The following is a 27,084-nucleotide window of genomic DNA, read 5'->3' on the forward strand; positions in this document are numbered from 1 at the left end:
CTTTTCATCACCATGCCCAGAGTTGGGCGGAGCACACAGCTTGACAGCCTGTCGAGTATTGCTATGTTTTTTTGAGGATGGAGAGAGTCCCAATGCAAAACACACAGCCAGCTCTGCTGGGGAAGATGGTCAGTACTGGTGAAGGGGAGGAGAGAGAGAGAGAGGAAGCAGAGGGAGCAGAGGCTTCCCTGCCTGAATTCTGAGAAGGGAAGGAAGAGCTGGCCCTGCCCAGGGGGTTTTCTATTGCTACTGACACAGGAAATATTCCAGGCAGAGGAGAAGTCCACAGAAACCTCCTGCTTGGGAAGTGGACTAGAAAGTATCGCGAAAGCTGGCCCACACCTTGCCTGTCATCCTACACTTTCTGCTGGCTGTGCCCCACCTTCCAATACTGCTAAGAAAACACGTCAGCTGGGACTAGAGCCCCATAGAAAGCTGTAGGTGGGACTGAGAGGAACTGCTAAGGGGAAATCAGTGGGTCTGTCTTCAGCAGAATAGTTCATTTTGGAGGTGTGCAGGCCCCGCTCAAGCAGGACACCTCGCATGTGCTTCCAGATGACAAGATGGGCAACTCAGTTTTTGGAGTGGGGAAAATATCTTACCCCCAGACTGAGGGATTCCTCCATCTTGTGGGCTATGATGGTGTTGCAAGCAACAGTCCCAAAAGCTACCAGGGAGGCTGGGCCCTGGAACACCAGATCCAGGGGGCTACAGAAACTGGCTCACCTGGAGAGGTTTGGCCCACAGAAGGGGCTGTGAAATGGGAGCCCAAATTTACTGCCCCCATCTGGGCCAAGCAAGGGATGCCATTAAGCTTGTTAGCGTTCACCGATCCAGTTTTGGCTTGATCCACAGAGCTAATGCCTTATAGACAGGTTTATGCTGTGTATCTTGGCCAGAGTGCATGGGGGGCTGGTGACCTTTGAGGGGTTGCTTACCATCCACCCCTAGCGAGAGAGCAAAATAAACTGTTCCTGGGTTTTCCTAACTCCATCCCTGTTTCCCAACTTAGCAACGATGAGAAAGCAAGAGAACAACCAAAGGAGAGTCTGCCCCACGGAGGGGAGGGGAGGGGATTGTAGATCAGGCACAGAGGTTCTGCAAGGAAGTTTACACTTGGTTGGTTTTCTTCTTCTTTCTTTTTTTAAACAAGATTTGCAGAATTCTTTTGCAGTTCTCGTCAGTAGAAAAGAATTCCTTGTGCTGAAGTCCGATTTCAGGATCTACAACCTTCGCTAGTCCTCCTCTTTGCACCATGTAAGCCCATTCACACTAAGGGAGGCCGTTGTCCTCGGCTGGTGAGGACTTTGTTCATTCATCTCAGGGCCATCCAACAGCCCCACTCCAGCCAGACTGCAGAGGTCTTGAGCCAACTTCCCTCAGGTCAGTGTTGCTTCCTGGATACTGCAACCCTGCTTCTGCTGGCACCCAATGGTTCAACAGGGTGGGTGGAGAGGGGACACGTTTTGAGACAATTTTCGAAAGGGTGATGAAGGCTGACCGGAAATGGGAAGGGAGTGGAAATGGGGCAGCACAGCCTAGGGGAGGGTTGCTTGAGAAGAGCTTATCTGGCAAGAGAGGCATCCAGTTCCAACAAACGAGGCTCAGAAATGATCCAGCCCAGTCCCACCAAGACCTGCTGTTTGCACAGCATCAGGGGAACACTCCTGCCCACCCACCCCGCAAATAATAATAATAATAAATGCCATGGTGGGGGAATTGCCTGTGACAAGATGGCAATGGCAAGACAAAGCAAAGAGCACATAAAGGAGTGGAGACCAGCAGGCATTTCTGAACCTGAGACAGCCGGGGGTGGGGGTGGGGGACAAAACAAAAACGAAGCAAGCGAACCCTTTTCACATTTTTCACAGATTTATCCCTTCAGCCGTACCAGTGTGGGTGAGGAGGAGGCAGGGAGAAATGTCAACAGAATTAATGCAACGTTACTGCACCTTTCAAAAGCTACCATTTAAAAAGGAAGGAAAACAGAACAAAACAAAAACCCTCCCGGGATATCCCCAAATAATTAAAGTGATTGGGAAAGGGAGGATTGGGCCCTCAGAAAAGCTACATTTTTTTTTTAAACAGCCCCTGGTTTGGAACTCTTTCCCCAGGTCAGAATCTGCAGAGCGAGGCTTTCTCACGTGGAGAGAAGCTCGTAGTGGAGGCAACCCATTTGCTAAGCCTGTGGTCACGCAGAGGGCCCGAAACCAACGTTTACACAAAATATATTCAAACCAGGTGTTAAATTAAAAATAGAACAAAGGGTATGGGGGAGGGGGTTTAAGAAATAGTTACTTTCATGAAACCCACCAGGGGGGAGGGAAGAAAGGAGAGGGAAATGATTAAGCTTATTCAAACCAGACAGAGCAAAGAACGGCCCACGTGGTCTCCGCAGCAGTCCAACGTCTGCGTCAGAAAAGAAGCCTGCGGGGGCAAACTTTGCCAAAAAAAACCGCTCCTCATTTCAGTCCAGAGAACAGTGTGGTTAAAAAGAGGCAGAGAGGTAGATTTCAGAGTCATGATTAAAAGCAGATTAGCTGTCTAGGTGTGGAGTTAAAATCCGCCAGCCGTTTCCCCAGACAGTTGGGGTCTTTCCCTTGCTGCCCCCTCCAGGGTTGGGGGGCAAAGCCCAGCAGGTGAGGCCCATTGAGCACTCAGCACACAGGGGAAGACTGCTACATTGTGAGGGATCCTGGGACCTGGCTGTCGCTGTCGCACGCCCCGTCAGGGGCAAGAGACCCATGGTGGGGTGGGAGGAGCTACTTCCGAAGGTAGCGCTGTGCAAGGATGGCCGCGTCCAAGGGGTTCATTGGCTGGGCGTCGTGGCCCAGGCGCCGCACCGGAGGGATGTTCCCAAACTGCCGCTTTTGGAGGAAGCTCTTAGCCTCGTGGAGCGTGTTCTTCTCCTCGGCCAGCAGCAGCTGCTGCCTCATGTAGTTCTCAAACTCGTACTGCGAACACTCTTCCGTCACCTTCGCCTGCGAGGAAGAGGAGCCCTGTTAGAGACCACCAGGAAGGTGGGGGCCAGACCTGCTTGCAACAGCATCCCCCCATCATTTGTACACAAGCTCACTGCTCCACTGCACACACCAAGAAGCCTGCCAGGCTCATTTTCTGCATTCACAAGTTGCTCCCCACCCCCTTCCATGTTCAAGTGCCTGGGAATCCCAGATTCGTTCAGAGCAGTGGGCATATGACTTGAGAGCAAGCTCTGAGAGGCGGCAAAGGTCTCTGCTGCAAGGAGCCGCCAGATTCGCAGCACTCGAACACAATCTGGGGGCTCCTAATATTTGGCAGGAATGTCCTCAAACATTCCAACTGCCAAAGGGAAAGCAGGAGGGGCCTGGAGGAAAGGCAGGTGGAGTCAGCTAAGAAGGGGAGGGGCCACCTGCAGGTGGAGAGAGAGAAAAAGAGGAGGCCAAGAGACCAGCTGAATTTCATGGACAGGCTGAGGAGGTTGACTTCAGATCCCCAGTAGCATTTAATAATACTTAAGAATCTGCATTAAAATTGCAATTGGGTTTAAAAATGTGTCGCAATCTCGGAGAGCTTTCTCAGCAAGACATTTCCCCAGCCATCATTTCTCAACAGCTCTGTGGCTCTGGGAGCAAGCCTCCTGGGAATGGGGCTTCAGAATGGAGCAGAGCTCCTTTGACCCCCCCCCCCAAATACAGCTTGTAGAAAATATGCAAATCAAGCAAGACACACCATCCAATCAGGCCCCAGAGCCCGTCTCCCTCAAGGGCAAGTGATCTCGCTCAGCAGGCAGGTCTTACCTCGTGTGCGCTTTCTGGATTGGCCACCTGGTCATCTATGTCAGGCACCACTTGCAAGGGCCCGCTCAGCAGGGACATGGACTGCCTGCAGGAGAGACAGGCTGGTGGGTCAGGAGGCGGCACATTTGTGCCAACCTCAGAGGTGGCCTAAGCCCCCAGTTGGAAGACGGCAACCCTCACACACTGCACCCAGGAGCCTTGCCCACCCACCTCACCATTTCTCAGCATGCACAAGCCAGCAGCACCTGACTGTGAAGCAGCAGCACAGGACTGGGGGGGGGCAACAACCTCTAGACCATAATGGTTATTATGGGTGCTTCTTTATTAGTGGACCAAAGGGGGAAGTGCTGTAGGCGCTCGTCCAGCACATGCTTCAAGCAGTTGTTCCATCCCCTGGATCGTTTTGGCTGTCCTTTGCCAGCTCTACAATATCCCGTTAAAGACCTGGTGGCCACAACTGTAAGAGGTCTTCCACAGTGCCCACTGTCAAGAAAGGCAAGCCTTTTCCTGGGCTGGGCATTGAAGGACACAAATTGGGTGCTTCCTCCTCCTCCATTTAGTTGAGAAGTAAGTAAAGGTGGCTTCTGTAACAGGGTATAAAACTTAGCTCAAGAAGATGCTCTTTTAGCAAAGGGCGCAAGGTGAGGAGGAGGGTGAAATTATGCCACATGCAGCATTAATACTCAAGAGACATGGTCCAGGGTGTTCCTTCCGAAGAAGTTGAGACAACATTTCCTGTGTCTTTTGGCCAATGTTCAAAGCATTTACAAAAGACTCCTCCACCCAGCCTTCCCAACAAAGCTCACTACTTCACCGCAGGCCAGCTTTGGGCTGGAGGGGTGAGCAGATGGGCTGACGTTGCCCCCAGATTTGGTTGGCGCCTGCGAGAACAGATGCTGGGTGAGATGGGCCTTTGGCCTGATCCATCTGCAGGGCTCTTTGAAGGATTTTATCCCCTTCCCCCTCCCCTTCCCCCCCACACTCACCAGGAAGCAATGATGGAACTGAGGGAGTCGAGCACCTCGGAGGCTGTCAGACGCTGCTGAGGGTCCAAGACGAGCAGCTTTCGGATCAAGCACACAGTGTTTTCCGACACCCGCCCATCTCTGCCAAGAAAAAGCGAGAGTGAGGGGCAGTGGAGCTACGCAAACCAGGGGCACCAAGGCCCAGAACCCTGTGGCCAGGCCTGCTCCCGACCCATACTTACTCGGGGATGGTGTATTCAGCAGCCTTGATCTTGCGGAAGAGCTCCTGGGGGATGCTGTCGTAGAAGGGGAACTGCCCGTACAGCATGGTGAAGAGGACCACGCCCAGGGCCCACATGTCGCTGGGCTTCCCACGATACGGCCGGCCTGCAAACAGAGAGAGACGGCCCCGGAGTGTTAGCAGGGCCCATCCAGGAGAAGGAGGAGGAAGAGGAGGAGGAAGACAAAGGAGAGGCACTAAGCAACCAGCTTGTGGGCTGGTCTCACGTTCCCTTCATACACCCCGTCTTGGGCCCAACATCGGAGGGGCTCAGTGCCGAGTCACATGCCTGTGATGTCACTCATGCAAAGCCGGGAGGAGCCCCCTTTGGGAGAAAGGTCTGGGGGCTGCCGCGGGATGTTACTGCCTACCACTGAGGACGTCAGGGCTGATGTAGGCGGGGCTCCCACGCTGGTCCTTCAGGAGGTCATCTTCACTCACCAAGTGCTTCCCCAGGCAGAAGTTTGTGATGGTGATTCGGTGGGTCCTGAAGGGGAGAAAAAGTTAGTGGCCGGGTAACGGCGGGGTGGGAGTGAGGGGTGTTGGAGTGGTATGAATGCCTGGGGTGTCAACGAAGACACTGAAGGCCGCTCTGAGGAATAATGCCAACAGTGGATGGACCACATGGGATTTGGGGGAGTTTGGTACGACATACACATCAGAATTATTGAGAGCCACTGTGGTGCAGCAGATTAGCTGGGAAGACACAAATTCAAACCCTCCCTTCAGCTGCAAAGCTCTCTGGGTGACCTAAGACCAGTCAGTAACTTTCTCAGTCTAGCCTACCACACGCAAGGGCATGTGGGTGTATGGATTCAAGACCATGTATATTGGCCTGAGCAACTTGGAGAAGCACTGTATAAATATGCCACTGCCTATCTACCTAAATTTGTGAACTCAGGTTCAGCTTTAACTTTGATGTTCAGAGTGTGAAGAATCATCCTCAAAGCCCTGATTCAGCCTTCACCAACTTGATGCCCTCCAGACGCTTTGGACTAAAACACCCTTCAGTCCTCCACAAATGCAGAGAGCACTAAGATGGCAAACGTTGCATTAACCCCTAGGAGTTGGGGGTCTGGCACTCCCCTGAAAGGTTGTGCCAGATTTATTGACCTTCACTCAAGAAATACGAGTGGACTTTTGACAAGTTGGGAGTGGGAGGGAGGGACGACGGAGCAACAGGCCTGAATGCACAAGAATCAGCAGGCCTGGATGTTCTTTGGCTAAATTAACTGAGACTTTTTTTAAAAGAAAGAAAGAAGTCAGCATTCCAAACAGCCAGCTCCTGATGACTCTCCTGTGAGCGAGGGTGGAGGACGGCCTCAGCTCATAAACATCCGCCATGTCCTCCTGGCAGATGACGATGTTTTCTTGGCAATGAAGCCATCAGGAGATCAGCATCCAAGGTGCTTCAGCTGTGAAATGTATGAATGGCTGTTTTCAGGCAGCCAAAAACTGACCTCATCCCACAGGGGATCAGGAAGGAGCAATAAATGGCACCACTTGCCTCACTGTGATCCTGGATGAGCGAGGGCCACCCGAAGGGGCATTTCTGCACTACCAGGCTGTTGCTCAACAGATATTTGCCTGCTTCACATATCTTGCTCCACAAGGCTATTTGATGCGCTTTTAAGGCAGCGGGGGCAACAGAAACAAGAACATGCCCGCAAGAACATTGCCTTGTGGACACCTTGAATGCAAAAATACTGCTGGATCCCTGGGATAAGGCCGACTCAGGAAGAGTTCATTCTTGGTAAAAGAGCCAAAGTCAATGAAAGGCACTTTGAGCCACGAATATCACTTCAGAAAATCAACTGCAGGGCTGGAACTCAGAGAACCTTCCAGGGGCGAACCAGATCCTTTTTCAGGGTCGTTCATCCCCAACTCCCTAGAACACCTTTCCCCATCCTGGTACCCTCCAAAACTTTAGGACTTTAATTCCCATCAGCCCCACTCAATGACCAACATTAAAGGGTTATGAGAGATGCAGTCCCAAACACCTGAAAGGCACTAGGTGCGTTTCATTTTTAGGAGTGTAAGAGCGGCCCTAGTGGGTGATATCAAAAGGTTCATCTAACCCAGGGGTCAGCAAACGTTTTCAGCAGGAGGCTGGTCCACTGTCCCTCAGACTTGTGGGGAGCCGGACTATATTTTGGGGAAAAAATAGGAATGAATTCCTATGCCCCACAAATAACCCAGAGATGCATTTTAAATAAAAGGACACATTCTACTCATGTAAAAACACCAGGCAGGCCCCACAAATAACCCAGAGGTGTATTTTAAATAAAAGGACACATTCTACTCATGTAAAAACATGCTGGTTCCCGGACTGTCCGCGGGCCGGATTTAGAAGGCGATTGGGCCGCATCCGGCCCCCGGGCCTTAGTTTGGGGACCCTGATCTAACCCAATATCCTTTTTTCCAAATGCAGCAGCTTAAGTATCTCCAAGAAGTTCACAAGCCAGGCATGAAGCCACATGTATGCCTTGTATGTTTCAGAACAGATATAACTTGTGCTTGTGGGTGGCAGGGGCTTGAACAGGCAAAGTCTTGCCAGAAACATGAGTCACATTATGTGGAGCCTGTGAGTGTGTGCAAGCAATGAATACAAAAGCTACTGATGTGAGATAACATCTTATTTAAAGGGGTGCATGGAGCTGTCAGCGGCATTCCTCACTGTGAACCCCGAGTTGTCTGGGAGCAAAGGAAGGGAGAGGGCAGTGGCAGCTATTGGAAGTTACACTCTTTCTCCTGTGACCTCGCTAAACTCCTAAGGAAGGCTGAAGTGCTTCCTCCGGGGAAAAACAAGCAAACAAGACACTGCCTTCTAAGGTTGCTGTTTGATTTGTGTGTGGATGCACAGACTGAAAAGCGGGAGCTTTCTTGGCAGGTATTTCCCAGCACATACAGGAGCTCAACTTTCTTTGGTGTGCGACCTCAATCCGCACAAATCCCACCAGCTGCAAATAATGTTCCAGAATGAAAATTGCAAAGGGGGCTCACCTTTTGTTCAGTACCATGTTCCCCAACTTCAAGTCTCTGTGCACAATGTTCTTCTAGAAAGACAAGAGGGAATTTATACTATTACAGTGGTACCTCGGGTTACAAACACCTCGGGTTACAAATACTTCAGGTTACAGACGTTGCTAACCCGGAAGTAGTACCTCAGGTTAAGAACTTTGCCCCAGGATGAGAACAGAAATCGTGCGGTGGCAGCAGGAGGCCCCATTAGCTAAAGTGATATCTCAGGTTAAGAACTGATCTCCGGAACAAATTAAGTTCGTAACCAGAGGTACCACTGAAGAACAAAGTAGATTATCTGGTAAGATAAGAAACTTAAAAGCATAGTTCAATCCCCACCAACCCTAAAGTTGTGCTTGCAGAAAATGGAGTGGATCAAGATATCACTTGTTCATTTCACCTGGCCATTTATGACCTGAAGACTTTTGCACCGACTAAGCTGGATATAAGAAGATGCTTTGCACAGAACTCTTTCTAGCTCAGCATCGGCAGACCCCACGCCCCCCATCAAAGTACCAGGCCTCCCGCACAGCCACGTGGCTGCCAAAACCCCACAAGGGCCCCACATCTTCCTCACAGCTCCCTGAGACAAGCAGAGACACCCTACCTTGTGCAAGGCTTCCACTACCCGCACAACGTCGTAGAAAATCACGACGGTCTCCCGTTCGCTGAGGCGCTTCTCCTTGATGACATAGTGCTGCAGGTTGATGAGGTCGGCTGTCTTGTCGCTGAAGTCATGGGCGCAGAGGCAGTCCAGCACCAGACAGATGCGCTTCTTCATCTTACGCACCATCCGGTTGGATTCCAGGTCTTCCACATGCTCACAGGCTCGGTCCTGCGGAACCCAAACAAGGATGCAGGCAGGTGTCATTTTAATCTGGGAGAGATGGTGCCAAACTGGCCTTTCCCTCCATCAGTGGCTGACCCCCATACTTGCTGCTTGTGTGGCTCCCAAAAGCCAAGACCCCTATCTAGGCCACCACTCCTTGGCACAAGAGGTCACAGGCAACCCCAAACGCTACACCTGCATGATCAAAGACATGGAATAAAGAGCCCGGTTTTGGGGTTGGAGGAAACTAAGGTATACTCAAAGTTGACCCCCTGAAATTAATGGGCCTAAGCCAGTCATGCCCATTAACTTCAATGGGCATATTCCAAGTATGACAAATACTGAATGCAACCCTTCTATTTCAAAAGTCTCTTTTCCAAAAAGGTCTCTTTCCACCAGCACAACAGCAGCATGTATGGCAGGTCTGGGCCCATTCACCTTCTCCAGTCATGTGCTGAATTTACATGGATGGATGTGTGTGTTTGGTGGTGGGGGGTGCTGAGAAAAGGCCTCATTGCTGGAATGTGCTGGAATTCTTCCCACTAATGTGCCAGAGACTCAAAAGGTTGAACTGCTGAATGCTCCACTGAAGAGCTTCCTAAACACTTCAGTTTGGGTCACCTGCAGTCTGTACTATGAACTGCGATTTCTTACCGTCACCATAAAGTCCAAGGATGGGTTACAACAATGTAAACATATTAAAACCGGGTAAAACAAGTTACAGTCAGAAGAACTTGAAGGCTGTAGCAAAGCCTGAAGAGAGTGATATTTTATTGTTGCAGCATGATTGTAAAACATGGAGTCACTGTGGCCCCAGCAGCCTCGGCAAGCAGCTTTAAAATATATTTGATTTGATTAGATATTTCTTACTCCACTTTTCAGATAACAGATACTGAGCTCAAAGCGGCTCATAATAATCATAATAGCATTTGGGGGTGGATCATGTTGCAAACACTATAATATCAATAGTGAAGCAAATATGGGGGCAATCATGATCACAAGAAAAAACATGGCTGAGTGGTTGGATAGGTGTGCAGTGTCTTTTGAAGAACACAGACCCCACATCTCTCCAAAGGGCAAAAGCTGATAGAACATGCCACCGGTTGGGCTGGGCAGGGATACAGAACTCCAGTGTGTCCATGATGGCTGTGCTTACCTGGAAAAGGCCGTGGTGGTGGACCACCCCGTCCTGGTTGTGCAGGAGGGAGAGAAGCGAGTACTCTGTGTGGAGCAGCATCTTTCCCTGGCGCTCCTCCTGGGTTTCCGTGCCTTTGTCATTCCTGTCCTCCAAGGTGAGGATCTTTGGGGAAAGCAGGCAAAGAAAAGAAAACACATACATATTGCATTCCTTTCTCGAAAGTCAACAAGCTCCAGCATCAAACTGTGCTTGGAATATTTACAGCTGGACCAAGGAAACCCTGGTGCTCGACCTTTGGGGACTTAAGCAGAGCTGCAGCACCCTGGCAGCACTCTGTGCTGTGGTGTCAGCGGTTTAAAGGCTGACCATCACAGAAGGAACAAGGCCACAGACTGCAGCAGCTGCTGATGCTTCGGCAACCTGGCCAGCTCTTCTCCAGAAAAAAAGGATTCCACCTGCTGTTTACCTTGAGCTGGTAAAAGTCATCTGTCCCATCCTTCCTTGCCAAACACTGGACGATGCTCGGCACTGGGGAGTTGCCCAAGCGAGGCCCTGAGAAGGCAAAAGCAGAACAATGAACTTTGCTTCTTCTGACTCATCGCCTACACTGCTCACTGCTGGCAGTTCAGCTGCCGACCCTGATCATCAGGAAGTTCCCTTTCCCTGCCCGGGATGGATTACATGTCTTTCCGTAAGTCACAAAGAGCTTCAGAGCATGGAGGCCCAAATGCTTTGCAGCCCCAAGTGAGAGTTGATGAAGAGAAACAGAAAACAGTGGCCACATAAATGATGTTTGTGTGACTGCTGTTTAGGAAGTATGGGATACAGGGGTTTTTTTAATTAAAAAAAAAGTCCAGGATTATCTTTACTGTCTCCCTTTGTGTTAGTGAAGTGAGTGGAACAGATAAGCTTGAAAAATTAGGAAGCCACTAATTTGGCTCCAATATTTACATCTCAACAGTTGCATTTCTAAAAATAGTTAGTAAGACTTTGAAGTATTGTCATACTAATCCAGTAGTTCAAATAATCTGGTGTCAAAAAATTACGGTAAGAAGTAAAAAATGTACAGTATATTATTAAAATTTGCATGGAAGCTATAATAGTTTTTTAAGAAGCTTAGGGAGAAATGAATGGCTCAGATATATTATATCAGATATGGCACTTTATATTTGCAAGAGATCTACCTTAAACCATCTGTTGGAAAAGGAGAGAATCATTAAACTATGCAAGTGGTATCTGACCCCAGACAGGCAGTTTGGAATATTTAAAAACCCATAGATCACGGCTGGTGTTGTACTCAAAATATGGCTAATTTCTACCACAGATGGTGGGCTTGCTTGCAAATTAAATCCTTTTCCAAAACAAGCTAACTACACATTATGCCTAACATGAGGTTACACAATGCCACTAGATCCTCTCTTGAGGTCAGTAGGCTATTTGAATGACACAGTAAAGAAAGAAAATTAGGGGCTAGTGTGAAAACTATTGTCAGCTGCAAAAATGGTGATTACAGCAGAGTGGAGAGTCAATCATTTTTGCCACATCAGCAAAAATGTGATTGCTAGAGATTTGGACTATTGTAGAAATTGCCAAGATTACTGAGAACATTCAGTTAAGAGATGGCGGGCTGTGGGTGGGGACAAAGTTTTCATCACCACTGAACATTATTTCTAAACTTTATGAGGAATAAATATGGATTAGATATTATCTGCTATAATCCATTCAAACTAATTTAAGCGATTATGGTTAATGACTGCATTTATAATCCTGGACCATACTTCATCTTATTATATTATCATTGTAGTGGGCTTAAGTGTATTTGGTGCTATTGATTGGTATTTTAGTATGTACCAACCTGGAATTAATCTGAATAAGGAAATATAAAGACAGAATGGTATCAGGTAACTTAGAACTGAATTACTATTCTTCTTGATTGCACATCTAGATAGAGAGAAAGCATACCTGCATTTTAATAGCATTTTAGGTCTTTTAAAGGAGATACAAGAAAGGGCACCCCCTCCAGAATTGAATCATGGCAGAAACATCACACATGCCAGAAGAGCCTGGCTGTTTTTTACTTTTGGCACAAGCCCTCCTGCTGCTCAGTGGTTGCCAACATGACTTAGTCCAAACCACCACAGGACCTTGGGAGGCTGCACTTGGGCTATCACAAGGAAACAAGGTGGCCAGGATTGGGCACCGGACACAGCAAGCCATGAAAAGGAGAAAGGGACAGATCTGTGGAGCAGTGCTTGAATGACCTCCCGACAGCCGAGTCTCTGTTGCTTACCAGGAGGGAGGTGGGAGGGGCAAGGAGGTCAGCAGGAGCAGAGACAATACAGCACCCCTGCCAGTGTGTTTGCACAGCACTGACCACCACCTCGCCCCTCCTACTTTCCCAGTAAGCAGCAGTGACTTAGCTGTAAGGTGAGCGACACTGTGTGCTACTGAGGAGCACCAATGTGGTACCAGGGACAGAGCTCTCCTTCAGAACCTTACCTATTCCCCCCTTTCCCAATTTTAGAAAAATAAAACAAGCTCCTAAACCACCTGGCTGTGAAAATAGGCTTGAATATGGAGGGATCTCAGATGCCAGAGGGGTGGGCAGAATATGACCTAGTTGCCAGAGAATTAATTGTGCCCAATGCAAGCTCTATGCACATTTGATTAACTTGCATTCTGCACGCCAGCTGCAGAGTAAGCGCAGGGTAGGTTGCAGCCTGCCTTCGCCAGGTGCAATGCAGCAGATCACAGGCTCTGTTCCTGCTTACCGAGAATGAAAGGTCCTGCCCGCTTGGTGTTGCTGCTGGAAATTCCTGGGCAGAAAGCCTTGGTGGACGTTTCCCCGCCCCCTCTGTCAGACACTCGCTGGTTCATTCTGAGTTCTGGGGAAAGAGAGCAGACACTCATTGTGAGGCCCTGATGGAGCCCCCTGACCTTCAAGCCTTTCCCTCTGTAATGCTCCCACATCTCCTAGGCGACCTTGAGTGTGTGTGTAGTATTGCATGATCTCCAAACTCAGGACCCGCAGAACACAGCTGACTTCCCGTAGTAGCATAAGGTTGGCATGTCTCTCTAATTTTGTGTTATGTGCCTCCCTGCCAACAGCTATTTCTGAATGGCACCTATAGTACTCACTCAAAATTCAAAATGTGTGCACTGGTCCTAAAACGGTGACCCCTGCTCTAGGAGCAAAGGTGATTCCTCGAGCAGTGTTAGAAACTCAGATATATAAGCTAGGTGCCAAATGGCTCTTTAAACCAAGGTTACAGTCACCAAAATGGAATGTCTAGTTGCCATTTTGGGGTAAAATGTCTCTAAAGTCTTAATTTTCAAACAATGGACTGACTGAGATTGATTCTCATTTAAACATCTGGCTAGTTCAGATGACAACCTTGAGCTAGGTTAAGAATTTTGAGTACTTAAAGAAGAAAAGCCACTTGATCCAGAGACCGTCCATGTAAATATTGGTCTATTCCAACCTTTTTCTTAATAGTGACTGCTCCTGATCAAGCTGCACAGAAAAACATTTTGGTTCCAGAAATTCATTCTAATTGTGCCTATAAAAAAGTGATAGAATTCTACAGAATGGGGGGTATTAGTGTGTGAAAACAGTCCAGATACACTGATCCCCAGATGATGGAGATGTCAGGCACCATCCTAGCATCTAGGCAGCTTCACTTGGTCGCAAGTGCTCCATAAAAAGGTAAAGGGACCCCTGACAATTAAGTCCAGTCGCTAATAACTCTGGGGTTGCAACACTCATCTTGCTTTAAAGGTGCAAAGTGCGACTGGTGCCTGGCTAATTCTAAACACTGCCCTCGAGTCAATAAATGCAACACTCTCCTACTTTATTTCATCCCTGCCAGGGACAGCCCCTGGGAAAAGATGGCTGTGCTACCCTCTTTATTCCCTTGTGCTTTTGCCATGCACTCACAGCCACCAGATAATGCCAACTCTGGGCAAAGGTTGCAGATGAAACATACAGGCAAACCAAAGGCTAAGAGAAATTAAATGTGCCCAGGACCAGACATCAGATTTCCCCCATTTGGCCTCAAGTGATCCACAGACAAAACAAGCTCAGCTGCAGCAGCAGCTGCCACAGCCTTGTTATATAGGACTGTCGCTTTGTCAATCACAGCCAAAATCCAAGCACATTTGCACTTTTCATACAAGAACAGAAAAGCACCAATCATGTGAGCACCGCCTCTTAGGTTGAGTCAAATAGGATGAGATGTAAAAAGGCCCACGTGCTCCCGTTATGAACCAGCAGTGGCCACAAACTGAAACAGTGGGAGTGAGGCTGCCCACGTTGCAGCTTCTGGAGCCAAGAGCCCAAGGAATGGCGGCTGAATTGAAAGCACATTCACCATCCTTAAGAGGCATCACCCTACACACGTCCAGGAAAATAGGGCTGAGGGTGGTCTTTGGAAACACAAGAGGGATTTCAAAATGAGGACTGTGAACCTGCTCGGTCCCCGGCGCACAGGACCACCACCCAAGGCTGAAGCAACTGAGCATAATGTGACATGATGGGGAAATACGAGAGAGGTTCCCACGCTGCTGAAGTTGACAGGCACGCAGAGGAGATGAGTCACTTCTCCCTGGAGACTCCTGGCGGGCACCATTTGTCATCAAACTTGAAATGTCAGCTGTTGCTGCAGCCTTGCCAGGACAGAGAGCCGCCCAGGTGGCAAGGGGCCAAGGGGATCTCCCAGCAGTGGTTTATGTTCTATGAAAAGAGGAACAAAGGGAGCCCATGGGGGAATCTGGCCGGGATCCCCCTCGGGCTTCTCACCCTGTGAAAGTTCACTGATAAAACAAATACACAGAAGCTATGGTGAAACTGTGGGCCCAGCCAACCCACCAAGAGCTGCTGTCACCTGCCTTCAGCTGATACTTGGTGGCAGAGATTATGGGAGAAGAAGATCTGTTTGTTCATGTGGAGAATAGGCAGAGGGGCACTGCCTTATTATGGTCAAAGGGGAGAATGCGTGATACCAAAAGAGCCACCGAAAATCTCACAACACATTCCCATTCGCCTCTCTGAGTTTACTTGGTACACAAGAACATGTCTCCCTGGCCAGCTTTGCCTGCCCATCTCTTCCAGTCTGAGAATCATAAACTCAACAGCAAAGACTCCATAGAGCACCAGCCAATGCAGGAGAGCTCGGAGCAGCAACGTATGTCAGATCACCCAAACACAGGACAGAATTCAGCAACCTGGAAAAGCTAAACTATTTTTTTTTAAAATACGAAGCTATTTTTTCCACTCACAACAATCCACGAGGAAATCTATGTCCGGTAAAGGCATTCAAAGTTTTTTTTTTTTTTTTGGAGGGGTGGGTGGGTTTAGAGCTAAGCAGTCACTGCTACTGCCTGAGGTTTGAGCTGCAACCATCGGCAGAGACAGAGGAAAATATGTAACTGGCAGAATTTATCCAGGTTGCAGGACACAGCTTTTCTAGGTGCCAAAATGCAGGTATTGTGATGCCAAAAGCACAAGCACGTGGCTGGGAAAGGCAGCAAATGCTGCAGCCTGATTCAAAGCCAGCTGTTCTCTGCACTTTAGCCTCCAGCTTTGGATCTGGCTGCCTCCAAAGAGCAAAAGTAAACATCTGCTTCATTCCACTTTGCGTGGCCTGCAAGGAGCAGCCAGCCAAGCACAGCGCCTTCTGCAACTGAACCATAGCCCACCCTCTGGCTGCCTCCTCTTGGCTTCCAAAATCTGCAACACAACTGGCCTGCAAGTTCTGCACAAGGAAACCCCGTTTCAGAGATGCTGAAGATGCCACAAAGCCCAGCTATTCAGGGTGATGGCAAAGCCACACAAGGAGAACTGTGTTTTTAGCCCTCAAAGCTATCAGGGTGTCCGTACAGTAGTTGCTATTAGGGAGAAGAGAGGCAGCATCGCAGATAAAGCACTGCAGGGACAGAGTGAGGAGTTTAACTCCCATCCTCCTTAATTATTGGCTGAGGCTGATGTGGGCAGGAATACAACAACAACTGGAGGTCCACAGGTTCCCCATCCCTAAACAATTCCTGGAGAAAAAAATGTGCCTAGGAATGAGGAGACACGCGTGCAGTCCCACCCAATAAATATTGATGCATCCTTAGAAGGAAATATTTCCTAATAAAGAGAGGAGCATGGCAAGAGTGGTTCTTGATGGCAATGCCATCTGCTGCAGGGGAAGTAAGCAAACGGATATGGGATACAGAAGACGACCTGGTGCGGATGTAAATCTAAACCAAAGTTTTGCATTACGAGCAGGCATTGCAGCCAGCCCCTCCCCTCCCCTGCCTTTGGTACAGAGAAGCAGCAGGGAGTTTGGCTTGCATTTTACATTAAGCATAGCTTTCTGTGCTGCCTGAACCCCAACAAACTGTGGTTAGCCTTAACAACCGTCAATGGGGAAAAGGCAGCTTAAAGCCACAGTTTATGAAACTAGCTTGTTTCAACTAACTATGGAATTCAGAGGATTAAAATGGAAGTGGAAATTTCCAATATCCTTCTGGCAGCTGTAGTGGAGATGCGGTGCATGCTGGCGAGCGCCCTGAGATGCTAGGGATTGTGCATGGGACCGTCAACATACAGAAGATGCACAAAGTTGAGGCAGGCTTAAAAATAAGTAAGTAAGTAAGTAAGTAAGTATTTTTAAAAAGCTCTCTTGGATAGGCAGTGAGCCAATGTGAATCTGTCATGGACCAGGAAACTCTTGTCTAATGGCCTTCACCATCCAGATGACCAAAGGTGCAGAAGTTATTTAAAAGACTTAAGCAGGCTTCACCAAGCCCACTCAGGGAGCATAAAAGAGGTTGGGGCTAATGAGAAGTTGTAGTCCAAAACATTTGGAGGGCACCAGGTGGGTGAAAGTTGGTCTTAGGTGACATCATCTGGCTTTTTGGTGCCAGCAGTATGTTTTTAGGCCAATTTCAGTATTTTGACTTTCTAGGCACCAGAATCAAATACGGTACCTATCATCAGGTGTCTGGATTTTTCCAGCCCTGAACAAAGGCTGATGCAGCTGGAAAACAGAAGAACTGGGGACTTTGGAAAACTAGAGATTAGAGCCCCACTCAGGCCATTGTTTAAGCATGGTTACCACATGACAAACACAGTAGCTGTGCCCCTGGCTTGTTTTCATCACCTTCCACAAATTGAAGAGAAGCTGTCTGTAGCAGGAAACCTCATCTCTGCACATTTTGGAACACTAGTGGAAAGCATTGAAAATTGGGGTGGGGTGGGAAGAGCTAGCACGCTCCCCACAAGCTTCTCACGTGCCAAGTTACATGCTTAAATAGCAGCTGAACAGGGCTCAAGATGCGCCATCAACTACCTCTGCCATCATGACAACTCATCATCCTACAGGCCCCATACCCATCGATTCATAAAACCAGCCCAGTAGGAACAAGCAGAGGGGAGGGAAGGGGTAAGAGGAAAGGCAGGGCCCAACACGAACGAGGTTGGCCTTACTCAAGTGCCGCCTGTGCCATACATCGCACAACTACCTCTCCGGCGCTTAGGAAGTTATGTCTCTTCTCTGGTGTTCCAGAAATGGTGGGGACAGACTGGCAGGACCAGAAGATCTGCTCTGGATTAAAAGTTCTATCCAAGGTGGTCTCGCGGAATGATAGAATTGTAGCGTTGGGAGAAACTAAGGGTCATCTAAGTCCAGCCCCCTGCAATGCAGGAATCACAGTTAAAGAATCCCTGGCAGATGGCCACACAACCTCTACTTTAAAAACTCCACCAACTTCTGTGGGAGTCTGTTCCACAGCTCTTACCATCAGAAAGTTCTTCCTGCTGTTTAGTCGGAATCTCCTTTCTTGTAATTTGTATCTGTTGATGCGGGTCATAACCTCTGGAGCAACAGTTTGCTCCATCTTCCATGTGGCAGCCCTTCAGATATTTGAAGATGGCTATCTCCATGTATGATAGGAAATCTCTGGTGAGACCTTCTCTTTACCAGCTGGGCAGGTGGAGTAGCTTGCAGATTTTGGAGTATTCATATTCACAAGATAGGACCTGGAAGATTTCAGGGCTGTGATGAAACTCTCTGGTTGTCACCAGTCAGGACAGACCAGTGAAGGCCTGGTTTGCTTACCACTATGCACAGACATCTTATGAAGGATGAGTATCAAGAGGTGGAAATGACAGGGAAGAAGATTTCAGCTAAACATCATGAGGAACGCCCCAGCGGTAATATTACCTTGGGCAGAGATGGGCTCCTCTGTTGGAGTTGTTTAAGGCAAGCAGAGACTGCCAGTTGTCTGCCTGGGAAGCTGTATCTGCTGTAAAGGGGATTGGGCTAAGTGACCCCCTAGTCCCCTTCTAATCCTATGCAAGAGAACCCTGAGTGGCATGTAAGAATATATCCTCTCCACTCACATGCAAACATACAGGTATATCTTGTTCAGTTCTCTACATCTCATCAGTCTAACCTGCGCCTACAGTTGGGAGATACTCTGGTACCTAAAAGTATCACAACATTCCAATGCCTCTGCACTGCAATGATACTTTCCTAGCCCTGATAATCACTGCATGCTGCCACAGAGCACCCGAAACACAGAACAGGATTACGTATCTGCAACTGCGTATACGTTTCTTAGCAAAGTCCTGCTCACTGTTTGGTAGCTCTCACCGCCAATGGAACTCCAGCTTGATGCCCCATTATGCCACTGAAAATACACCCCCAAAGTGTTCTTTGGTGACTAATAAAAAATGGGATTAGCAAACAGGTCTCCCTTTCAGCCTTTTGTCACAACGACACTATCAACCATAACTCAGCTGCAGGAACGTGCAGTTTTTGCATGTTGCGTTGCCACATAACTGCTGACCCCAAAGGTGATAAAGATATTTAAACAGGAGGTTTGATCCCTGATGACACAAATATTAATTACCTTACTGGTGAACCCATGCAAGGAAAATGCCAACCTCTGGTTGCCCCTGTCTGACCAATCCAATATGTACTTTGATCAGATCCCATTCACTGATAGGCTAAAGGCTGTGATAAGAAGGTTCGTCAGAGGGCAAAGACTTTTCCCTCAGTCAAAATCTCAAAGGAACTCACCTGGGTAAAAAGCAAAAAGTTGTATGCATGCTGACATACTCATTACACAGAGACACAAAAAACTCTGTGCAAAGTAAAGTTCTTCCTCAGTAGTGATGCTGGGTAGGAAATTTTCCACTGTTAATTTTTTCGATGGAAAATGTTCCACTTTTAGAAATGCATTGCTTCATAAGATTGGTAATATAAGGAACAGACACAACTCAGATTGGGCAACTGGGACAGATACAATACCACCTAAAACCAATGTTTTAATTTTATGATATTTAGGTGACTATACTTAGGAAGCACATATATTTATGCACAGAGCTCTTCAGACATTCTAAAATGAGTACTATACCGAATGTTAACAGTCCTCAGAGCCTTCATTTCCCCTTCATGCTGCAATCCTAAACACACTTTATAAAAAGTAAATTCCACTGTGTTCCACTGTGGGACTCACAGTGGGACTCGCTTCTGCAAAAAAGCAGACCTAGGACAGTGCTGTTAAAATCCAATGATTTGTGGGAAGCATATGCTACTGAGCTGTCAGGTCTTAATGTATTTCTGCGTACAGTATGTCAATAAAAATATTTTCCAAGTAAAGTTTTGATTCCCCCCCCCCAACTATGACACTTAAGCCATGCTAACAGCACTTTATTGGTCTCCCCCAACCCAAAATTTCTGCTCACCGACTTGGGCTACTGGGGTGGGGGGAGAAGGAAACTTACAGCTCAAAAAAGGAACATGATAGGTGAATAAACAAGACAAACAAACAAAACTTCAAGACTGTAATTCTAACCCCACTTACCTGGGAGTAAGCCCCAGCAGACATTGTTAGAATTGCAGTATTAGGCAAACAAACATGCTAAATCAGATTTCCATAGATTTAGAGCAGCTGGGAGGGGGAGAAATAAATGTATTTTTTCCAGAAAATTTGCAGAATGTCTCCCCAAAATAATATTTACGCATGCCCCAGTTGTTGTTCAAAGGCAAAAACTCTGTTTTCCTTGGGACATCAGCAACCCAGTGGGCCGTTTGCTGGTCAAACTTATTTTAGCGCCGTTCACTAGCCGAAGGTATGCCAGCTATGTGGGTTTGGCAAGTTTAGCTCAGAGCAAGCCACAAAGCTTGCCCACATTTGGTCATACGGATAAGGAGATTGGGGCGAGTGGAGGAAGGCCATGGCACTCGAGAATAGTAAGCCAGCCTGGTCATGATACCTAACAGCTGCACTCTTCCAAAACCTTCAGCCCCTGAGCCAGAAGCCAGTTTTAAATGGGCACTTCAACCAATAAGAGTTTGAAAGGGAGGGAAGGCCTTCTTTTCAGAAGTCCCTTGTTGTTTTATTTATAACTTGCCTTTCGATTGAATTCGTCTCAAGATGACTTACAAAAGATTCCAACAGCAAGCACAACCCCCCAAACAGCCCTTGGCCTCTTGGTTGAAGGATGGGGCCAGGAAACGTTTCCTTTCCGCTCTGTAGCCTCATGTGGAACTTTAGAGGAGAAACTCACTGAAAAACCAATCCTCAGAGAAAAACGTGGTCTCTGTGGGCCAGATGACAGGCAGAAAGCAATGTGGAAGACCCAGGCATATGGAGCAAACAGACCTTTCCAAGCACGAGTGAGGGGACACAACTGCTTGTCCATGACAAAGGACCCCAGGCCCGGAAAAAAGGGGGTCTGAAGTTATGTGAAGTTAAATTGTTCCGGGCCCAACTTGTGCACCTAGATTTCCTTAGCTTTGCTACTTGGGGATTCCTGAAGAACAGATACATCAAGGGTTCCCAAAATGTGGTCTGTGGACCACCAGTGATCTCTGAGCCCTGTCAGGTGGTCTGAGGTGCGCCTGTGGATTTGTGGCTGAAAACAGGATAGTGGCAATCCATCACATTCAATATTCTTATTTGTTTTTAATCGTATTTGCATTGCTTATTTCTTACGCTGTGTTTTACTATCTTAAAATTTGAATTCAAATTGCAATACAATAAAACCCAAATATGAGAAGTAAAAGAAGCAATGCAAAAAAACCAAAAACCCAGTGTCTAGCACAGCATATTACAATTACTACAATAGGCAGAAACATCACGTGGTCCGCCAAGACCTGCATCACTTTTCAAGTGGTCTGTGGGGTGGGGGTGGGGAACCACAGGAGGCATTGATTAATCTGGTTGCTGCCTCTCCTAGAGCAAATTAATTGCAGCCCAAACAGAACCACTGACCTGTGCACACCCGTCCTGGGTCAGGCACCTGTTTCAAGAAGGACAGGTTTCTGTGCTATCAGTCACCAAAGTTTCTCATTGAGGAGCTATAATTATTGTTATTATTAAGAAAATGTATTTGTCCCTTTTTCTTGCTACTAGAAACTCAAAGTGATTTACAAAAACAAAACAAAACAAAAATCACATGCATACAATTAAAACAAAGGAGAAAATATATTAACACACACAACTTTAAGAGGCCATAGATCATTAACAGAGGAATGTTTTTGGGTGGCACCTAAAGATATGAAACCATGGTGCCAGGTGAGCCTCCCTGGGGAGAGCATTCCACAAGCGGAGCCAACACAGAAAAGGCCTGGACCCCCTGTGGAGCTAATGCACTGAAATAGAAGTACACCAGCTATGCTTGTCATGTCCGTGGGGGAGAACCACAGCTCAATGCCAGAGTCCATGCTTTGCATGCAAGTCCCAGGTTCAATCTTTAGTTAGCACCTTCGATTAGAAGGCTACCGTAGGAAGGAAAGAAACCACAGAGCTGCATGCCAGATGGAACAACCAACATGGTGCCCTCCAGATATTGTGGGACTATAACCCCCATCATACTGGACTACTGGCTGTGCTAGCTGGGGCCGATACGAGCTTGAGCCCAACACCATCTGGAGGTCTCCACATTCCTTGTCATCAGACTAGACAGTAGTAGGCTTGATGAGCCAGCATAAAGCAGCTTCATCTATCTAAACAGATCAGAAGACCAACAGCCATTGGCAAAAACACTGCATTTATTTGAAAAATGATACCCATGACAAATGTGAACCAGCCTTGGAAAAATATCTTGCTATATGGATTTAGAGATCAAAATCAAATATATGTGCATGTGTGCAAACGCACACTTTGACTCTGTTACTTTGGGCTCTGATTGATTGTATTTTACAGAGAAGGGTTGCCTGGTGCCATCACTACAAATCTTCCTGTGACAGGCAAAAGCATTCCTTTTTATCCAGGCCTTTGGCTTCTAATTATCTATGGCTTTTTGCACGGGTGGGGCTAATGTAGAGATTTTTCTTTGCTGGTTTTAACCTGTGTTTTTGTTTTTTTGCTTAAAATGTTCTAAGTCATTTTGAGTTGCTGTGGCAAAAAAAAAGCAACTAACAAATTTAATAAACAATAATGCTTCTACAGCTTTTTACTTTTGGGATGTAGCGCTGCAATCAGGGCTAGAATCATGTTAAAAAGGAAGACCAGAACGCTCAGAATGCCACATAGACCCCACAAAAGCACATCAGGTTAAGTGCTATGCAGCCTGCCCGTGAACTAACACATAACCAGAAGCAAACCACAGGATGTATTTACATGGCCTGCCTTTCATTTTCTCATTCTCATTCATGCACATGAAGACACAGGAAGCCAAGTTTTTCATCTCTGACAGCTAAGATTTTAGCTCTATACCTGACTAACTCCTCCGTAACGACCTCAAGCACACGATATCAGATGTATTCATTATGCCCATAAATCAGCTCCTCTCACTGCCTGCCCCCCAGCTTCCCATCAGAATTACAGAGCATATCCAAGTGTCATAGAAGCTATCAGAAATCAGAGAGTTTTTTTAAAAAAAAAGTTGTCAAGATTTATAAGCTACACAGATTCTGTGTATGGTGACCGGAATGCCAATGATTTCTACAGATCACCACCATGGGTATCATTACAGTGGTACCTCGACTTCCGAATGACTCGACAACCGAATTTTTCGACTTGCGAATGGGGCAAATGGCCGCATGCTTACGAATTTCTCAACATCCAAACGGAAACTGCAGCGGTTTTAGATAGGTTTTTTTTTACTTACGAATTTTTAGATGGGGTTGCTTCGACTTACGAATTGTTCTGTTTCCAATGCATTCCTATGGGAAATTGCGTTTCCAATGGCGCTTTTCGACTTACGAATTTTTCAAACTACGAAGGTGCCTTCGGAACGGATTAAATTCGTAAGTCAAGGCACCACTGTACCTGACTTTCCTACAATGCTATGGCTGGGTCTGCAAGCCAGCAGACACAACCGTGCTACTACCTGCAAAGAGGACTGTAAAATGAAGCCTAGTCTCTCAACCTTTCTCTCCATCTGAAGTGGTGGATTGCACCTTACTATAAAACCACACCTTAAGTTGCAGCATTATCAACGTGACAAGAAAAAGGAAGAACTGAGCAGAGAAGCAGCTCAGAGAAGCTTCAGGTTGAAAAGGGAAGAGTGTGTGGTCCTCACAATGAGAGCAAGCTCTGAACTCTGGGCCTGTTCTATAAGGCAAGCTTGTCCAAAATCACACAATGGAATCGGAGGCAAAGTATGCCTACAGAGGAGAAAGGCTTACTCTATTTGTGCTCAATATGTATATTTGCAATTAAAAACAAATGTTACAAGGAGAGAAAGAGAGAGATCAGAAGACCTAAGAAGACATAGTTCTCCACATGCTGAAGACCTGTGAAAAAGCTACACAGTGACCCTCTGGGGCTGGAAAGCTTTTTCAAGTCCTAGGTCAAAGATATCTCAAGTTCTTGGACATGAGCATCAAATTGCCATATATTCCCCCAAAAAATCTTATTCGAGTAGCTGCTAGTAGAATTCCTATAGCTTTCTCTCATTAAGGGAACTTGCTTACATAGACTTCTGGAGACAGAGACAGAGCAGAGGTGAGGGTTACACCCCTGCTCCAGCTACTGATGACACCAGAGTCAGAGGACTGGGAAAACTTTGTCCCACCTCAACATTTTAGCCAGCGGCAGACCTGTGAACTTCCCCCACAGCTGTCAAGTGGAGCCACAGCAGAAAGCAAGGAGCTGTTAAGGTGCCAAAGCGCTGCACCATCTTTTTCTGCATCATGGAACACAAGTGCCATTATTCTCATTTGAGAGGAGCAAGTATAGTGGAAGCCCCCCCCCAATATCTCATCTCCTACAATGGCCACTGCCAATCTTTTTTTCCTTCATACTCAGCTCCCACATAAGCCACATTGAGATAGTAGCTGTAGCTAATCATGTTTAGATAATGATGGTGAAGTGCTTCAAAAACTCTATAGCACTGTAGCCATGCTCACTAATAAGCAGAGATAATGGTTTGCAATGGCAGAGGTGGGCATAGCCAGGTTCCCGCCAGATCCAACGATAGTCGTCCCTGAACGCTGACCACATTGAGTGGGGCTGATGGGAGCTGTAATCCAATAGCATCCAGAGGGTACCACAAAGACTATCCTGATCTGTGGTACCACGCTTTCTCAGGGGGCAAAAAGCAAATTCTCCTGATAGAACTTTTATACACAAAACAAGTTGCCTGTTTTGCAGGGTGAAGGCTGCCTGAGCCCTCATATTTCTCTTCACTCTGCAAAGGAGCCCACCTGTCATTCCCGAACAAGGATTATTTTCATCCCTACTTCAACCCCCTGAAAAAGTGCTCTTTTGACTGCATGTGGGCTGCCAGCCACTCCTGGGCCAAGAGTCCTTCCTTCCTGCCCAGCACTCAGCACCACCACAGGAAAGCCCTCATGGGTTGCAGCCTTTCCTTGATCTATCATCCCCATCCAGAGAAACCAGCAAAGCCAAGCACAGATCTCTAGAGCAGGAAGGGATGGCAGTGTGGGAAATTATGGCATGCTGCAGCAGCCCTACAAGGGGCCAGGTAGAGAAGCTGAAGCAGCGCACATGCCGGAAACAAAGCAAGGGAGTGGAGGGAGTCTCAGCTGGGGGCAGGCAGGGAAAGAGAGAAAAGAGGGCTTGAACGCCCCCCCCATTTTTCTGATTGCAACAGCATTAAATGGACATGAGACCAAAGCAGCCAGCAGGGTGTGTATGAAGAGAGATGCAAGAGAACAAGATGAAAGGATCAAAGTAGAGGGGCAACATCAGTGAGCAGGGGGCCGGTTTCTGAAAGGGAGGAGTAGGCCAGACTGCAGACGAGGGCAAACCTGAGGGTGAGGGAGAGAAGCAGCCATGGCCAAAGCAATTCTGTCCTCGCCCTGCAAGGAACAGAGGGAGAGTCTTCAAGCGTTTCTTCTTGTGGCGGCGGCGGCGGCGGCGGGGGGGGGGGACCTCCATGCCGGTGATGAGCGATTGATTTCCGCCACGGAGGTGTTCAGGGGGTTGTCTCCGCAAACCCGTATCCCAGTGAGAGGCCGGAGATGGGGAAGGAGGGGCGTGGTGGCTTACCGACCAAAAAGCTTGCAAAGGGGCACGTTGGTCCCCCCTCCCCGATTCCCCGTCCCTCTCTCCGCCGCCCTAAACACCGTATGCCAGGTCTACTAACCCCCTCGGCTCCGCGCCGCCTGCAGTCCTACGTGCCCTAAGCAGCCTTCCTGGGAAGGCCACCCCGTGGAGCTCAGTGAAGCTTACTCCCAAGAAAGCCTGTGCGCCAACTGCAACGGGAGTCCAAGGAGTACGTAGAGGGCTGGGCTGCTGTGGCTGGCCCTTGAACGAGAGGCGAAGCTCCCGCCGCGGGAGGACGGGGAGGGCTCATCTACAGGACGCCGATTTGTCAGCCAGACCCTCTGCCAGGAGACTCCATTCCATTCCCTACTGGGCTGCCGCGGCTGAGCCATTCATAAGAGCGAAAGCTGCTGCCGTAGGGGAGGAGGAGGAGAGGCTGCGGGAAGGGCTCCTGCTCAGGACACCAGCTGGTCAGCCAGCCAGCCATGCCCTCTGCCAGCAGACTCCACTCCAACCTTACCTACCCTTCTTCACCCCCGCCCCGGGAAAGAGAGGGTTTCGCGCGCACCGCGGTGGGGGTAGGTGGGCAGGCAGGGGGCGGCCTGCCCCTTCTTACCCATCGCCGCCGCCTCCGGGCCCGGCCCCGCCGGCCACCGTCCACTTCTCGCCTGTCCCAGTCAACTCGGGCTCTTCGACTCCGCCACCTGACAACGGACGTGACGCGACGCTGCCGTCATCGCCAACGCCGGTCACGCCCCCGCAGACAGCCGCCGCCGCCGCCATCTTCTTCCCCGGAGCCTCTGCCTGTGTCAAAGATGGCGCCGGCAGAAGCAAGGCCGGGCGGAAGAGAGGAAGGGGGGAAGTAGGCGGGGAGTGCCGGTACAGGATTGGTGAGCTCGAGAGGCCCGCACCCCTCCCTTCGGTGCGAAATCAGCCCCGCCCCTCACCTACTCGAGGGCGAATGAAAGGCCGGCGCAAGGTATGATTGGCAGGCTCCGGCTGACGTCACTTTAAATGCCAGATGGACTATATCAATCATTCTGTATTACAATAAAAAAATTCCTTCAGTAGCACCTTAAAGACCAACTAAGTTTATATTTTGGTATGAGCTTTCGTGTGCATGCACACTTCTTCAGATACACAGTGTGATTAATAGTGTGCATGCACACGAAAGCTCATACCAAAATATAAACTTAGTTGGTCTTTAAGGTGCTACTGAAGGAATTTTTTTATTTTGCTTCGACTCAGACCAACACGGCTACCCACCTGTAACTAATTCTGTATTACAGTATTTCTCTCTCGGAGCAACGTGTTTAAATATAATTAATTATTCCGTTTATTAAAAAAGCAAAACACATGAGAAACCTGGCCCGGCCTTTCCACCAGCTCTGCTCCTAGAAGGAAAAGGGGCTTTATTATTTATTTATTTTTATAACTCTTATCTTCCCACCTTTTCCTCTCAGACGCTCAAGGCGGCGCACATGTTTTATGGTCGAGTAGGGATTTGAACCCTGGTCTCCATGATCCTAGTCTGGTACAACACCCTGGTAGATCAGGGTTCAAATCCCCACTTAGCCATGAAGCTCATTGTGTGACCTTCAGCAAATCACTACCTC

General features: G+C 48.1%; 1 protein-coding gene across 2 annotated transcripts; it reads right to left on the reverse strand.

Annotated features, from left to right (window-relative positions):
• STK40 (serine/threonine kinase 40) lies at window positions 1-26,170 on the reverse strand. 2 transcript variants are annotated; one of them, XM_035119343.2, is made up of 11 exons: window positions 26,085-26,170; window positions 12,784-12,897; window positions 10,479-10,564; window positions 10,031-10,174; window positions 8,653-8,880; window positions 8,028-8,080; window positions 5,396-5,511; window positions 4,987-5,131; window positions 4,766-4,885; window positions 3,780-3,864; window positions 1-2,981 (listed from the first exon to the last, which is right to left on the reverse strand). In XM_035119343.2, the coding sequence occupies exons 1-11, from the start codon at window positions 26,086-26,088 to the stop codon at window positions 2,763-2,765; spliced, it is 1,314 nt and encodes a 437-aa protein (XP_034975234.1). In that variant the 5' UTR covers window positions 26,089-26,170; the 3' UTR covers window positions 1-2,762. The 2 variants fall into 2 exon arrangements, with proteins under 2 accessions (XP_034975234.1, XP_034975235.1); XM_035119344.2 differs by lacking the exon at window positions 26,085-26,170 and adding an exon at window positions 19,871-26,066.
• Window positions 26,171-27,084: the final 914 nt, after the last annotated feature.

This window comes from Zootoca vivipara, chromosome 6 (genome assembly GCF_963506605.1).
Source record: "Zootoca vivipara chromosome 6, rZooViv1.1, whole genome shotgun sequence".
Taxonomy (NCBI): Eukaryota; Metazoa; Chordata; class Lepidosauria; order Squamata; family Lacertidae; genus Zootoca; species Zootoca vivipara.

What these genes read in the sequence shown, in the direction of transcription:
- STK40 (XM_035119343.2), bottom strand. An exon ending in GGCAGGACCTTTCATTCTCG is followed by an intron (nt 10,565 to 12,783) that starts GTAAGCAGGAAC and finishes TTGCCTTCTCAG; the next exon opens with GGCCTCGCTTGGGCAACTCC. An exon ending in CAGCCCTGACGTCCTCAGTG is followed by an intron (nt 5,132 to 5,395) that starts GTAGGCAGTAAC and finishes CTCTGTTTGCAG; the next exon opens with GCCGGCCGTATCGTGGGAAG.